We start from the raw sequence: 14,211 nt of genomic DNA on the forward strand, positions 1-14,211 counted from the left end.
ATACAATGAGATTTTAGAAGGACAAAGGACATTAGTTATGGATACACACAACGCATTTTTGAACACTAGAATAAATTTAAGAATGAGAATATTTTAAGTGAAAAACAGTTACCTTGGTGTAGAATACTTTGATTTCCAGAGTTGCTATATTTGGCTAAACCTTCCATTACTAATTTGTCGGCTATACTTAGACTGCTGTTTTCAAAACACTTCTCCACAGATACAGCATGAATATTCTCATTGATCCCTTTTACTGTGATCATGACACACTTATTCAATATTAATGTTTTTAGCAAATCTATTATTAATGGAGACCATTCCATGATTCCTGGAAAAAATAAAGTAAGAGACAACTGAGTTCTAGTTTAGATTGTAAATAGTTAAGCTACTTCCGCTACAACATCATTAAAATCTTAAATTATAAAATGCCAGTAAAACCTAGAAAATGTTACAAAACTTTAAAAAAAAATCAATACCAATAGCTTTATCATTAAATTAGGAGCAGCCCAGTTTTCTAGTTGTCTATAGTTTTTTTTTCTGCAGTACCTAAACTATTTCAGAAAATTTTCAGATTAGTCTTTCTGGGTTTGAAAATAGACTTTACAATGCTAATCTGTATACTGTTTTTTGAGTCCTCATCTAGATGGACAATATAACACAGGGGTTAATGGTAACAACATAATTTTTTTTTGACTAAATAGTCACACTGCTAAATAGCCAACATGGTTGGTTATGTTTCTACCTGCAAGCGAACACTTAATTATCTGAAAAGGGAGCTTCAAGTAATGTGCAGTGATTGGCAGGACTCTAGAGAATGGTAGAGTTTCGGTGTTTCCATAGTCTGCATATGCTATCTTCACCTCAGACTGAGAAACTCCCAGAACGATAGCTCTGTACCAATGGCCATCCCCTGGAAAAAAAAAATTGGAACAAAACATTTGAAGTTCTTCACTTTCAGACTAGGATCCAGAGTTACATAATAATCCATCTAATCTATATAGCTTTCCAGAATTTAAAGGAGATTATTCAGAGTACATGGATACCGTAAAAACAAAAAACAGAAAACAAAACATGGCCATTTAGAAGTACTAATTTTTTTTAAAAAAGAAAATCAACATCAGAAAAGAACTAAGCTACGTTACAGATGTTTCAAACCTTCCAAAACCTCAACTTTTCTTAGTTAAGAAATACAGTTGGTGTTCAAAATTAGATCACATGCCTTTTGACAGGAAAATCTATAGACGTCCTGGTGAGGGCATGGGATAGGAGAGAGAGATCGAGTTTCCTCCAAATCGTTCCATCTGAGATTTGAGTTTGCTAGCCCAGTCACCCTGAAGTAGGGAGTGGGAAAGTTCCTCCCCACCTTATGTCTTGGCAGATCTCAAAAGATCAAAGTCACCCAAGTAAGGCCACATGAACATACACTAACTCAATTGGCTCCTGTTCTAGCTCCTTGGCTGCACAGCTCTGTGATACTAGGAAAATCTGGCACAAGAAATGAAGGAGAGTCATGACCCATGCGTCTTGAACCCAGTTTCACAGGATCCATGGGGGCAACCACATTCCAACTCTTCACGTGGCAGCCTGCTTGCAATGGCTTACTTGGAACTAATGAAGCCCAGCCTCAGGATGAGGCCCCACCTCTGAGAGACATCTGGCAGAGCCCCAGAGCAGCTGATTGGCACACTGGCCCTACTTAAGCCAGCAGCAGGAAAGGGAAGCTGTCCAAACTACTGTGCTCACCCTGCTCTGGACTGTGTGCCTTGTGCTTCCTGCTCCTTGATTTCCTGGCATCCTGACCCAGCTTAACTCCTGGCACCTGACTTGTGGTTCTGATATTCAGTTTGTCTTTTGCTTCTGATCTCCCAGTATCCTACTTGAGCTAACTCCTGTCCTGTGACTGTGAACTCTGGCTCTGACTACTACTTGTTTGGACCACAATAACCCTATAGGACTAAGCCTGGTGCAAGAAGGTTGGACCCAGCTGCATCACTACAGCCACCAGGTGTACTGACTTGCCCAAATGGGCCCCCTGCCTCCAGGCAGAAAATCAAGCACGGCAGGCTCAAGTAACACAGTTGGCTTGGCACAACCAGCAGCTGCAGGAGCAAGTGAGGCAGCTCAGCGCTGAGAATACTGTGCTGAGAACACAACTTGCAGCTCCTTGCCTCAACCAGAGGCCTGCAATACCCTTGCCTGAACAATTCAACGGGAACTGCCAGCAGTTTGGGGGCTTCAAGAACCAATGCCATCTTGTTTCTGATGTGTACCAAAATCTATGCCTCTGACCAATCCATGCCTCTGACCAATCCTTGGTAATCAGCCTGCTGACAGGAGATTTATTAGACTAACCCTCCCAACCCCCCTGGTACTGGAAGGCCATAGCCCAGTGCTGTCTAACTGGGATGCCTTTCTCCAGTCGATATCGGCCATCTTTGATGATCCACACCAAGTTCAAATGGCCAAGGGGCTGCCCCAAGGAGACTCTGGCAGAGGCAAGGCACAGAGGCCTCCTACACAGCACATTTCTGCTGCCTCACAGCAGATACAGAGTGGAATGAAGCAGAGCAGCAGTACCAGTTCCAAGACGCTTGCAGGAAGAAATCAAAGAAACTGGCCTGCAAATCTGGCCATGCCATTTTGGGCTGCTTAGTATGAGAGCAGAGGAGGTTGGGGAAAAGAAGCCAGCCCAGGCATAATGGGGGGAAAACGGACCCGTACTCTAGTCCTTACTGAAACACACCCTCAGCCCCATCCTGGGGCTTCCCATTTGTAGGTGCCTATTGTGATGGGTTCGGTCACAGAGACCCCCTTGGGACTATCACCTGATGTGCTAAAACTACCTCTGTGCCCGTTTTCTCTGCCAGTTTGAGCCTCCAGAATCTTGCCTTGTTGAGCCAGACACGCCAGTCTCCTCCAACACAGACCCAGGATCTGAACCATGCTCCCCAAAGCTGCAGACGTAACTGAAAACAGCTCAATAAGTACTCTTGTCTCCAGCACCCAGACCCCAATGGGATTCAAACCCCAAATAAATCCATTTTATTCTGTATAAAGCTTTTACTGGGTAAACTCAAATTGTCTGCCCTCTATAACACTGATAGAGAGATATGCACAGCTGTTTGCTCCCCCAGGTATTAATCATTTATGCTGGGTTAATTAATAGACAGAAGTGATCGTATTAAGTATAAAAAGTAGGATTTAAATGGCTTCAAGTAAGAACAGACAGAACAAACTAAGTTACCAAGCAAAATAAAACAAAACAAGCCAGTCTAAGCCTAATACATTACGAAACCAATTATAGATAAAATCTCACCCTCCGAGATGTTCCAATAAGCTTCTTTCACAGACTGGACTTCTTCCTAGTCTGGGTACATTCATTGTTAGTTCCAGCTCAGGTGGTAACTAGGGGATTTCTCATGACTGACAGCCCCCTTTATTCTGTTCTACCCCCTTTAATAGCTTTGGCACAAGGCGGGAATCCTTTGTCTCTCTTTGGGTTCCCACCCCTCCTTCAAAATGGAAAAGCGCCGGATTAAAGTGTGATCCATTCCCCACACTTTCCCCTGATCTTTGGCATCTCCTGGTTAACCATTCATGATCCCTTCATTCACTGGTGAGAACAGAAGGTCACTTTCCCATCATAATTCTGCTGACAGCACAGCCGGAGACCAGGAAGTGCTGCACCAAGACCCAAGAGGTTCAAGTAGGTGTAGTCACTGCATTGAAACACCTACTAGGGGAACTATGGAACATCTCACCAGATACTGTGACTATACTGATGTCCCTGAGAAAAAGAATGCAGAAAGTCTCCTCCCACATCAGGACTACGATTGCCCCACAAAACTCCAGCTGGGGTGAAGATTCTGTTTGGGCAGATATACACCGTGTCAGAGCCTGAACTGGCTGCACTGGGAGAATATCTACAAGATAACCTGGACCCGGGGTTCGCTCGTAAGCTGACTTCACCAGCCAGTGTCCCTCTATAAAAACAAAGGGTTGCAGCCTCTGCTTCTGTGTCGATCACCAAGACCCAAATCAGATAATCTGGAACCATTACCCACTACCACTTATCCCTGAATTGTTGGAAAGGATAGGGGCCACTCGCATATTCACTAAATTGGATCTCCAGGGAGCTTACAACTTGTCCGCATCCAAGAGTGGGATGAATGAAAGATTGGACATAACAGGTCTGAAAGGCACTTTGAATATTCAGTTATGCCATTCGGACTGACTCATGCCCCAGTAACATTCCAGCACTTCATTAACAATATGCTATGAGACCTACTGAACCAGTTCATGGTGGTATACTTAGATCATATATTGATCTTCTCAGATGATATGGACCAACATACCACTCACATCCGTACAATCCTGCACAGATTATGAAAACATGGTCTCTATACTCAATTTGAGAAGTGCACATTTGATCAGACCTCAACCAAATTCCTGGGTTTCATCCTGTCCCCAGAAGGAATCAAGGTGTAGTCTTCCAGCAACTGGGCAGCCCCCTGCAACATGCGTGACTGAAGCTATTTTTAAGCTTCGCAAACTTTTAGCAGAGGTTCATTTTGAATTTTACAAAAACAAAAAACCACGGCCCTCACTGCTCTACTCTGGAAAAATGCTCCGTTCCACAGGTCGCCCAAGGTCCAGCATGCATTTGAGCAGCTAAAGCTTGCATCATGTCTGGGAGGGCCGATACAGGAGCAATGGTGAAGGCAAGTTTTATAGTTTTATTGTGGAAGTTGAAACGTCTAGCACAGTGACTGGGGCAATCCCCTCTCAGAGGCATGGAACCAAGCAAATACTGCACCTCATTGCCTACTACTGAAGGAATCTTACCCTTGCTAAATGAAACTATGAGATCTTGGACAAAAAGCTCTTGGCAATTAAGACTGCCTTCAAAGAGTGGTGACAGTACTTGGATGCGGGCTCTGGCTAGGGATGCGGGCTCTGGGGTGGGGCTCGGGATGAAGGGTTTGGGTGCAGGCTGCCCTGGGGCTGTGGCGGGGGAGGGAAGAAAGAGAGAGAGAAAGAAACAGAGAGAAAGAGAGACTCCCCACAGCAGCCTGGGGGCAGAAGGCGAGGTGCCTCTCCCTGGCCGCGGCAGCTCCAGTGGGGCCGGGGGAGAGGCGCCCCTCCCCACTGCCTGCCTGCACATTCAGCCCTCAATGGCCATGCATCTTAGAGGGAATTTAGGTGCATGAAGTCCTCAACTTTAAGATTAAGCTGGGCAAATTATGGTATTGATTAACTGGGAAGGTTACAGCCTGAAGGAACACACTTGGGAGCCAGCTGAAACATTCATGCTCTCACCCTGGTTCAGGCCTTCCATAGGAGCCATACTGAGAAACTTGGACCCGTGTTGCCCAGAGGGTGTCCTTAGGGGAAGGGGTGATTTCATGACCCACGTGTCTCGAACCCAGTCCACAGGGTCCATGGGAGCAACCATACTCCAACCCTCTACATGGCAGCCCGCTCACAATGGTTTATCTAGGACTCATGAAGCCCAACCCCAAGACGAGGTTCCGCCCTGAGGTCCAACTGGCCAAGCCCCTGGGCAGCTGATTGGCCCACTGGCCCTACTTAAGCCAGCAGCAAGCACAGAAAAGTATCCAAACAACTGGGCTCCATCCTGTTCTGGACTGTGCGCCTTATGCTTCTTTATTTCCTGGCATCCTTACCTGGCTTGGCTTACCTGGCATCTGACTTGTGGTTCTGGCCCTCCAGTTTGTTTCCTGGCTCTGACCTCCTGATCTGGCTTAACTCTGGTTCCAGTTTGTCTTCTGCTTCTGAACTCCTGGTGTCCTGACTCAGCTGACTCCTAACTCCTGTCACATGACTGCGGACTCTGGCTGCAACTACTAAAGTCTGACTGCCCATGACCTGGCCTTGACAAGGAGAGTTCTTCCCATCCCAGCACAAAAGGAGGGGAAAGGGGGATCTTCACACAATTTAATGAAGCATCAATTGCACCACTTAAAGCAGCAATTAAATTTTATTAATTGCTGTCTCAGTCTTAACTATAGCATCTCTGCTGTAACATTAGTGGTGTTTTCTGGATGTTTAGACAAATGCTATGTATTAATTACCTACTCCTTTGACCTACCACGAGTGCTAGCTTCTATTTACTACTAAAGGACACAAATTCCTCAACATCTCTTTTAATCCCCCAACTCATTCAAATAGTAAAGTAAATCAGAACTTCAACTCTGTTGGCCATCTTTTCATCTAGTACTTGACTTCAGTGCCTAAATTTAACACTGTGTTTTGTAGTATTTCTGTCCATCTCTCCTTTAACTGTTGACAGATCCGACACCCTTGTGCTTCACTTTACAGGAATGTTCTGTTGCTTGCAGCTATACCACTTTGGACTGTGATCTTGACACCAATGTCCAATCACGTAAGTAGGTGCAGGCCTGGTCAGTACTTAGATAGGACACCTCCAATGAAAATTCAAGTGCTACAGGAAGTGATGTTTATGGATTTGTTTGGCAGAACTCTTCTTTGAATCAATACTGAAATAAATGACTCAGGGCAGGGCTACACTGGAAACTTCTAAGCGCTGTCATGGGAGCGCTCCCAAGGCAGCGCTTTGAAGCGCAGGTGTGGTTGCGCGCAAGCGCTGGGAAAGAGCTCTCCCAGCGCTCCTGGTAATCCACCTCCATGAAGGGAGAGGCTCCCAGTGCTTGGAGCCTATTTACACTAGCGCTTTAAAGCGCTCTGACTTGCTGCATGCAGGGGGGTGATTTTTCACACCCCTGAACCAGCAAGTTAGAGCGCTATAAAATGTAAGTGTAGCCAAGCCCTCAGTCAAGCCTCCCCTCTGGGTTGCTCCTGAAGAAATTTATTTTGGATAACATATAAAACTGCTTAGGAATAGGGGAGTTCACTCACGAAGCCTCACTAAATTCCAGTTTAGATCATTGTATTGCCCCTCCTAAAACTCCATGGATTTTCAGATGCATGAAGCATTCCTTAGTTTCTAGCCTTGACTGTCACATATTGTTTGTAACTAAACAGAAGCCATATACAAAATGAAATATGGCAATGTTTTGTGGCATATCAAGGATTTTACAAATCTCTCTTTTCTTAAAGGTTTGGACTTTGCCATCTGCCCAAGTTTTGCAGTTCAGATCACATTTCCTTTTTTAGAATGAACAAGAATTCTCTCTCACCTGCAAACTTGGCACAACAGGCTTCACCGACTTTTGGTCTGAAGGAGTGACTGTTCTGAGTGTCGCAATATTCTACCAGTTCAATCATCAACCTACGCAACTTCTCTTGATCTACTAAATATAAGTGAAGAGAATCTGTTAGTACTGCACGAAGTTTCAAGCACGATAAAAATTATATATATTTATTATATATATTTAACATTATAATAATGAATTGAGAGACTACCAAATACATCTCAGACAGTAAGAAAAATGCAGAAATATAAATATTTTTATTAAAAGCTTTGAGCTAACTTAGGTAATATCAGGCCTAATAATAGGCTATACACACACACACACCCACCCACCCATAGGAAAGCCTATTATTAGGCCTGATTTTACCTAAGTTAGCGCAAAGCTTTTAATAAAAATATTTATATTTCTGCATTTTTCTTACTGTCTGAGATGTATTTGGTAGTCTCTCAATTCATTATTATAATGTTAAACATCTTGCATCAGTCTTCCAAATATATTGCTATCAACTAGATAAACCAAGAGATTCTCTTCATTTCTTACCTCTGGTTTCACTTGGTAGAGCATAAAACAAGTCTGGGCTTATCACTTCCATTACACGGACTGACACAGTTTCATTGATAGGCAATTCTATTGTCTGCCACTGCTCACAAGAGGTTTCTAAAGTAATTAGATACAAACTAGTAAAGCACAGAGCAAAGCACTTCTACAAATATATACAAGTTCACCACAGTTGCACATGTCTATTAACTTAAGTAACATCTCCAGTCTATCAACATGTTCCAGTCATTTTAGTGTGATTGCAGTGAGATGAAAACTGAACACTGACACTAATACACTGGATATTCTGTTCATCAGAAAATATATAAATTTTCTTACAATCAATCAATGCGAGCTAATTTTAATATTGCTGAAAATAAGATACTAGAAACCAATATGCGATAGACTCTTTAGTCATACTTCAAGTTTGCTATAATTTGTTACAGTGTATTTAAGTAATATTGTTTAACACATAACCCCAGTGACTTGCACATTTACCTACTTTTTGCCTATCATGCCACCTGCAGGACAACTTGCACCCAATCACAAACTTCATGATGTATTTAAAACTAGATACATTTATTACATCTTAGATGTGATCAAAAGGAGAGTCAGACTGAGGGATACCCAATATTCTTATCATTCGTTAACAAGACTGCTTTAGTCACCTCGAGGCTCTACTTTCTCAGCAGATGTATTTGGTAGCCCATCTTTATTTGGCAGACCTTCCTTTAAAGCCAATTTTTCACTAATTAAAATTTCACTGATTTTTCTTGGACAACCTGTGGAATTATCAATGAGCTCTATTCCAGCACCACTTTTGTTGAAAGCAACTACTCTGGCTTGAAGTTTAATTCTTGCAGTGCACATCTGAAATCTTGCTGTGGCTTCTGGGAGCCATTCCTTGTTAACAGGCTTTACACCTAAGGAAACAAGACAAGACTTAAAAATACATTTTCTCATTCACAATTTAAAAAAAAAATTACCATTTTAGTTTTATCCAAATTTTTAAAATGTCCTGTTAGTTAGAAAGACCACTTTTGCAGCCATAAGGAATGTGTACTCTAAGTATATCTAGTGCAAAATGAGTTGGGGCCCCCAAAATGTAGAATATCAAATTCCTCTTAAAAAATCATCCTGAGTTTATTCCTAAATCCGTAATAGACTCTGCATGACTGTCAATGAGTCAATCTCCTCTGTGCCTCTGTTCCCATTGCTATCCATAAAAGGGGATGATACTACATGGCAATACAAGGTTTGTAAAGCAGTTTAATATCCTTATTTGCAAAATACTAAATAGGCAGAGTATTAACTGACAGAAGGGAACAGCTGTTTTTGCGCCCTAGTGCTCTTCCTCATCTAATATATAGAATTGGAGTGGTAGTTTAGGAATGTATCCCTGAGTGCCCAGATCTTCCTTTTGGGAAAAAGGTGGGTCAGGGAAAATGTCAGATTCCTTGCCAAATAACTATTTCAATATTTATTAAACTAAGATGCGATCCTGAAACCTTTTCACTTTGAGCATGCCAGGGGGTCTTATTCCAAATCAAGACAGGGCAGGCAGAACCATAGCTCCACATCCACTCTGTACTGGCCTGTATCCAGGAGCGGCTTGTCTCTGCATTGCCTTTAAGTAACAATAAGAAAATAAACTTGGGTGGAGCTTAGAATGGGGCAAACTGTAGGAGATGAGAGCAGAGATATAAATGGAGGTGTAATTGTGAAGAGTTTACAGGTGATCAGAAACTTTGCCTTTCAGTTCACAAAGAGAAATCACTTCTATTTAACAGAAGAAAATATGGTTAAAACAATTTTTTTAAACACATTTCACTAAAAACATGCTACACTGGAAGGTCTACCATGCCTGAAATGCCATATGATTTCTAACTGTAAAAGTCGTTATGACAGAATGCTTAGCAGATGCAGAAATTATTTCTAAAACATCTTTAAATGAAGATTTACCTGATAACCAACACCTAATTCCTTGAAATGGAAGTTTTAGGAATGTTGATGAGATCTGTCGAATTTTATCTGGAGTTACTGTCTCAATATTTCCATAATCCACAAATTGCACTTTAATAGCTCCATCTGAAGAGATTTTTTTTACCAAAGCACGGTACCAGTTACCATCACCTAGGATTTAAAAGAACTGTGATTTCCCACATTTACCTAAATCATAAGCAGAACTAATTTACTTTCCTTGGCAGAGAAAATGGGCCTTAATTTCTGTTGCTTTGCACAATATGTAATCGGTTACATGACTTCAAAGTAGATGTAAAACACTGCCATTCTGATTTGATAGCATTTTATATTCATTCTGCACTGCTTTGAGTGACTATACGAGGTGCAGGGCAATGGGCAATCAGGCCCCTTCCACAATATCAATACAGTTTTCATCTAGAAATGAAAGTACATAAAAAAGTGATGCAAGTAACCTATTAACATCCCATACAAACTAGTGGAAAATCCAATATTTACCTCCTGGAAAAGCAATAACTTTCTCTAAGGTAATAATTAAACCTCTTTCTCTATACTGTTTACTTCTGTTCAATCAGACTATATATTAACAATATCCAGTATTATGATCTATTTAGGTGTATATCGAACCTGAAAGGTTCCTAACTGTTCACTCACTGGAGTCACTATTCACACATACTTGGTTTACCGTTACCAACTGCAGAACAATTTTCCTTCCTTGTTCAACTTAGCAACACATCAAACACATCAAGACCATGCCCAAAATATCTGATAAGGTTTAGAAAGCTATATATTAAACAGAACATTCTCTGAGTCAAAGATAAAGATGCATTTTCCATTTAAGGACATTTTTGTAAATGAAAAAATGAACAAGAGTAGTTGGTAATATTACTTACCAGAGAAAAAAGCACAGCAAGGTTCTCCCTCTGAAGGCTTGAAAACACTAGTTGAAATCTGCTGGCAGTATTCTGCCAATGACTTGTTGAGTACATTTAGAGCAAGTAAATCTAAGCAGAATATAAAAAACAAAGAACAACCAAACTTAATACATCTTTAGAAGCAGCAAGTCAGTGGTTTGGAGTTACCAGGCACAAACAAGACCGTGTTGTGCAGAATGTCAATCTTATTTATTGGGTCCCATTAACAGCATATTTAGAAAGATACTTTAAAAAATCTCAAGGTGCCCCTGATTTAGGGTAAAACAGTATTATTATATTCATGTATAAAAGTCTAGTACTGTTATAAGTTTTAGTTGGCCAAAAAATATTGGAAATCTCTTCCCCATGCAGGTACTTGCAGGCCATGTCATCTCTTAATTTTCTCTTGGATAAACTAAATGGACAGTTCGACCTAAGCTCAATAAGACTGTTTTTCCAGCACTTAAAATATTCTTGTGCCTCTTTTCTGAACCCGTTCCAATTTTTGAAGATGTTTTTAGAGTTCTGACACAAGAATTGGACACAGTATTCCAGTAATGGTTTTAATAATGTTGTGTGCATCCCTACTCCTACTTGATATTCCCCTGCTTGGGCCTCGATCAGTTATGTTAGTCCTCCTAGACACACTGGGAGCTCATGTTCAATTACCCTTCATTCCTTTTCAGTGTCACTGCATCCGGGATACTATCTCCCAACATTCTTTGTCCCTAGAGATCTGATCTTTGTCCTTATTAAAATGCATGCTCAAATTTAGACCTACAGGACTAGTATGAACTAATTAGGAAGCTCAGGCGTAAGCTCTAAGTATGAAAAGTCCACTAGGAGCATCGGTGCATGAAAACTACATTGATCCCATTCCAAAATATTTTACAAGTTAATATGCAACAAGATTAAGGATGAGAAGACAGAGAGAGCACAGAAAAATGAAGGTTGAGACAACTCACCATCATCTTTGAAGATCTGACAGAAGAAGTCTCCCGGATTGTTCACCGTACACAGCATGACATTTACTATCTGTTTAAGAGTCAGCTTAACCCATGTACAATCCATTTTATTTATTGTTTCTCCTACAGCTAAAGGGTGAAGGGGAAAGAGAAGAAAACAGGGTCAGAGAGACATAAAAGACAGCATTATAGGGAAAGAAAATGTACATTCTAAATGCCCATTCTTGGCCACATAACTGACCATACTCATTTCAAGTCACCTAATAGATTACTGTATATCTATTGTACAGTATAGATAAAACCAGCTTCTATAGCAACTTTTCATATACTTACCACTTACTTCCTTCACAGTGTTAACAGTTTCATTTATTGTCAAGACATCCTTGGAATATTTCACTGCATAGCCTGATTCTAAAAGATGTTTAGATACATTTATTATTGGAGTAACAGATTCATCTGCAATCTCTACAACAGAGCTATTCTCCTTTTTGTCCACCACTCTTATAGTGATCATTTTATTTTGCACTAGTTGTTTCATCAGAGAGATAGCTTCCAAGGACCAGGCTCCTGATGGGGGCTTCACACCTGAAAGTGAAATTTAAAGGAAAGAAATATTATCTTATTTCAAGCTGGACTGTAGTTATTGGGAGTTGTTCTCCCACAATCCCCATTCTTGAACTAGTTCATTCTTCATTTTGTGAAGCTGTTTTATGAATAACATTGTCAATGGTTGAAATTACTTGCCATTTAAATATGCATCAAATCAATAGCAGCACATGCCAGTGATTTAATGTCAGGGGTTACAAAATGCTGAAGGGAACTATTAAGGTAGCGTCTAGAGTCCTAGAGATCAGAGAGCCATTGTTAGATATGGCAAGTGCTCCCCCAACACATCTCAATACTGCTAAGCAAGAGACACTCAATTTTTGTATTGCTTGACACAGTTTTAATGATGGAAACGCTCAAAAGAAAGGTTACTTAGTAATTGTAGTTGTAGATGATTGCCAGTATAGACATACTTGTGTTTTGCCATACACTCTCAGTGCCAAGTAAGAACCCCCTAGAAAAGCAGTAGTCATTGGACTTCGGGATGCAATGGCTGGACTCAGGTACATATTAAGATGGAATCCCCAGCACGCCATGCACTATCAGAATCTTCAGCACCTCTTTCTAACTTTGCTATTTCCCTACGTTTTGTTTTAGATTTTTGGTGATAGTTCTACAAAGTTAACATTAGACTTCCCCACTGTATAGTGTCAGATGGATCATTGCAAACTGTTGGTTCAATTCAAGGCAAACATCTCCACGTTTAATGTGGTATTAGTCTACTCTATTCTTCATTCTTATCAATGAACTGCTCCATTTATAGGAGCTGCACTGCAATACCGGCACAGAAACAGTCAGATTCCAAAACGCACCTCTTACAACACCAAAATTACTACACCTCTACCCTGATATAACGCAATCCTCGGGAGCCAAAAAAAATCTTATTGTGTTATAGGTGAAACCGCGTTAGAGCAAACTTGCTGTGGCCTCGAGCATTTCTGTTATTAATGGTCACTTCCCACCCCGACTGCCCCTCAGAACCCCCGAGCCATCCAACCCCTCCCCCACTCCCTGTCTGCCCCAACACCTATCTACACCCCTGCCACCTTACAGGCTCCCCGGGACTCCCACGCCCACGTTCCCCTCCCCCGACCGCCCTGCCCCCAGAACCTCCAAACCATCCAACCCCCCACTGCTCCCTGTCCCCTGACCGCCCCCCGAGACCCTTGGCCCAGCTCCCTTAACATGCCACTCAGAGCAGCGTGTTGGAGCCAGACGCGCTGATCCACCTGAGCGCACAGCCCCACCCTCCAGAGCACGGCTTTACTGCGTTGTAGCCGAATTCGTGTTATATTGGGTCAAGTTATATCGGGGGAGAGGTGTATTACCAAATTACCAAAAACGCTATTGCTGATTCCATCCAGTGTGATTTGCAGGGCATGCCCCATGTGCATGGGTTCTATCCCTAAAGGCACAGCCATCCTTTAAGGTTTTCCTCTTTTACAAAGCTTTAGAGCCTGAGCAGCATCTCAACCTTGTCCTTTTGACAGGATTAAATGGAATATTCCTTACTGACAATGTTAAGAAAATGCTCAGAGGCTTCAAAAAAGCCACTTTGATCCAAGGGAGCTGATCCATAGTTTGCCAAAAAGTACCATTCAAATATTCGGTGCCGTCAAATTTTTCCAAGGAAGAACTGGTGCCTAAGAAAGTCATTGCAGCCAGTACCTCAACACATTAGAGCCAAGGCCATATGCACAATGCACAAGTGCATATTTGAGGACAGTACAGTTCTTACAGTATATTTTATTCCTTTTTACTAGATATCTTTACTATGCACATTTGAAAGGACTTTAGCTTTATGAATTTTAACGTTCCTGTTATCACTATGAAGTGCTAATTTGATTTTCTAAAGGTAGCTTTCAAACCTTAACCTCATCCTCCCTCCCTCCCTCAGTCAGTCAATGGTTGCATCTGGTCTTAAATTAGGCAAATTCTGAAAAAATTTTGCCCCACATCTGTTTTGAACTTTATTTTTCATCCCACCTGCAATAGCTTGTAGTTCATTTCATA

General features: G+C 41.6%; 1 protein-coding gene across 1 annotated transcript in view; it reads right to left on the bottom strand.

Moving 5' to 3' along the window:
* The window catches only part of TDRD1 (tudor domain containing 1), a 57,059-nt gene that overhangs the window by 6,628 nt on the left and 36,220 nt on the right, over positions 1 to 14,211 (bottom strand). Inside the window, exons 14-22 of the mRNA XM_075131068.1 lie at positions 11,926 to 12,177; positions 11,593 to 11,721; positions 10,607 to 10,717; positions 9,696 to 9,866; positions 8,402 to 8,656; positions 7,737 to 7,853; positions 7,182 to 7,295; positions 743 to 910; positions 113 to 328 (exon numbers count right to left, since the gene is read on the bottom strand). Coding sequence (XP_074987169.1) covers positions 113 to 328; positions 743 to 910; positions 7,182 to 7,295; positions 7,737 to 7,853; positions 8,402 to 8,656; positions 9,696 to 9,866; positions 10,607 to 10,717; positions 11,593 to 11,721; positions 11,926 to 12,177 — 1,533 coding nt within the window. The remainder of the gene's footprint in view (positions 1 to 112; positions 329 to 742; positions 911 to 7,181; positions 7,296 to 7,736; positions 7,854 to 8,401; positions 8,657 to 9,695; positions 9,867 to 10,606; positions 10,718 to 11,592; positions 11,722 to 11,925; positions 12,178 to 14,211) is intronic.

This window comes from Caretta caretta, chromosome 7 (assembly GCF_965140235.1).
Source record: "Caretta caretta isolate rCarCar2 chromosome 7, rCarCar1.hap1, whole genome shotgun sequence".
NCBI classification, from domain to species: domain Eukaryota; kingdom Metazoa; phylum Chordata; order Testudines; family Cheloniidae; genus Caretta; species Caretta caretta.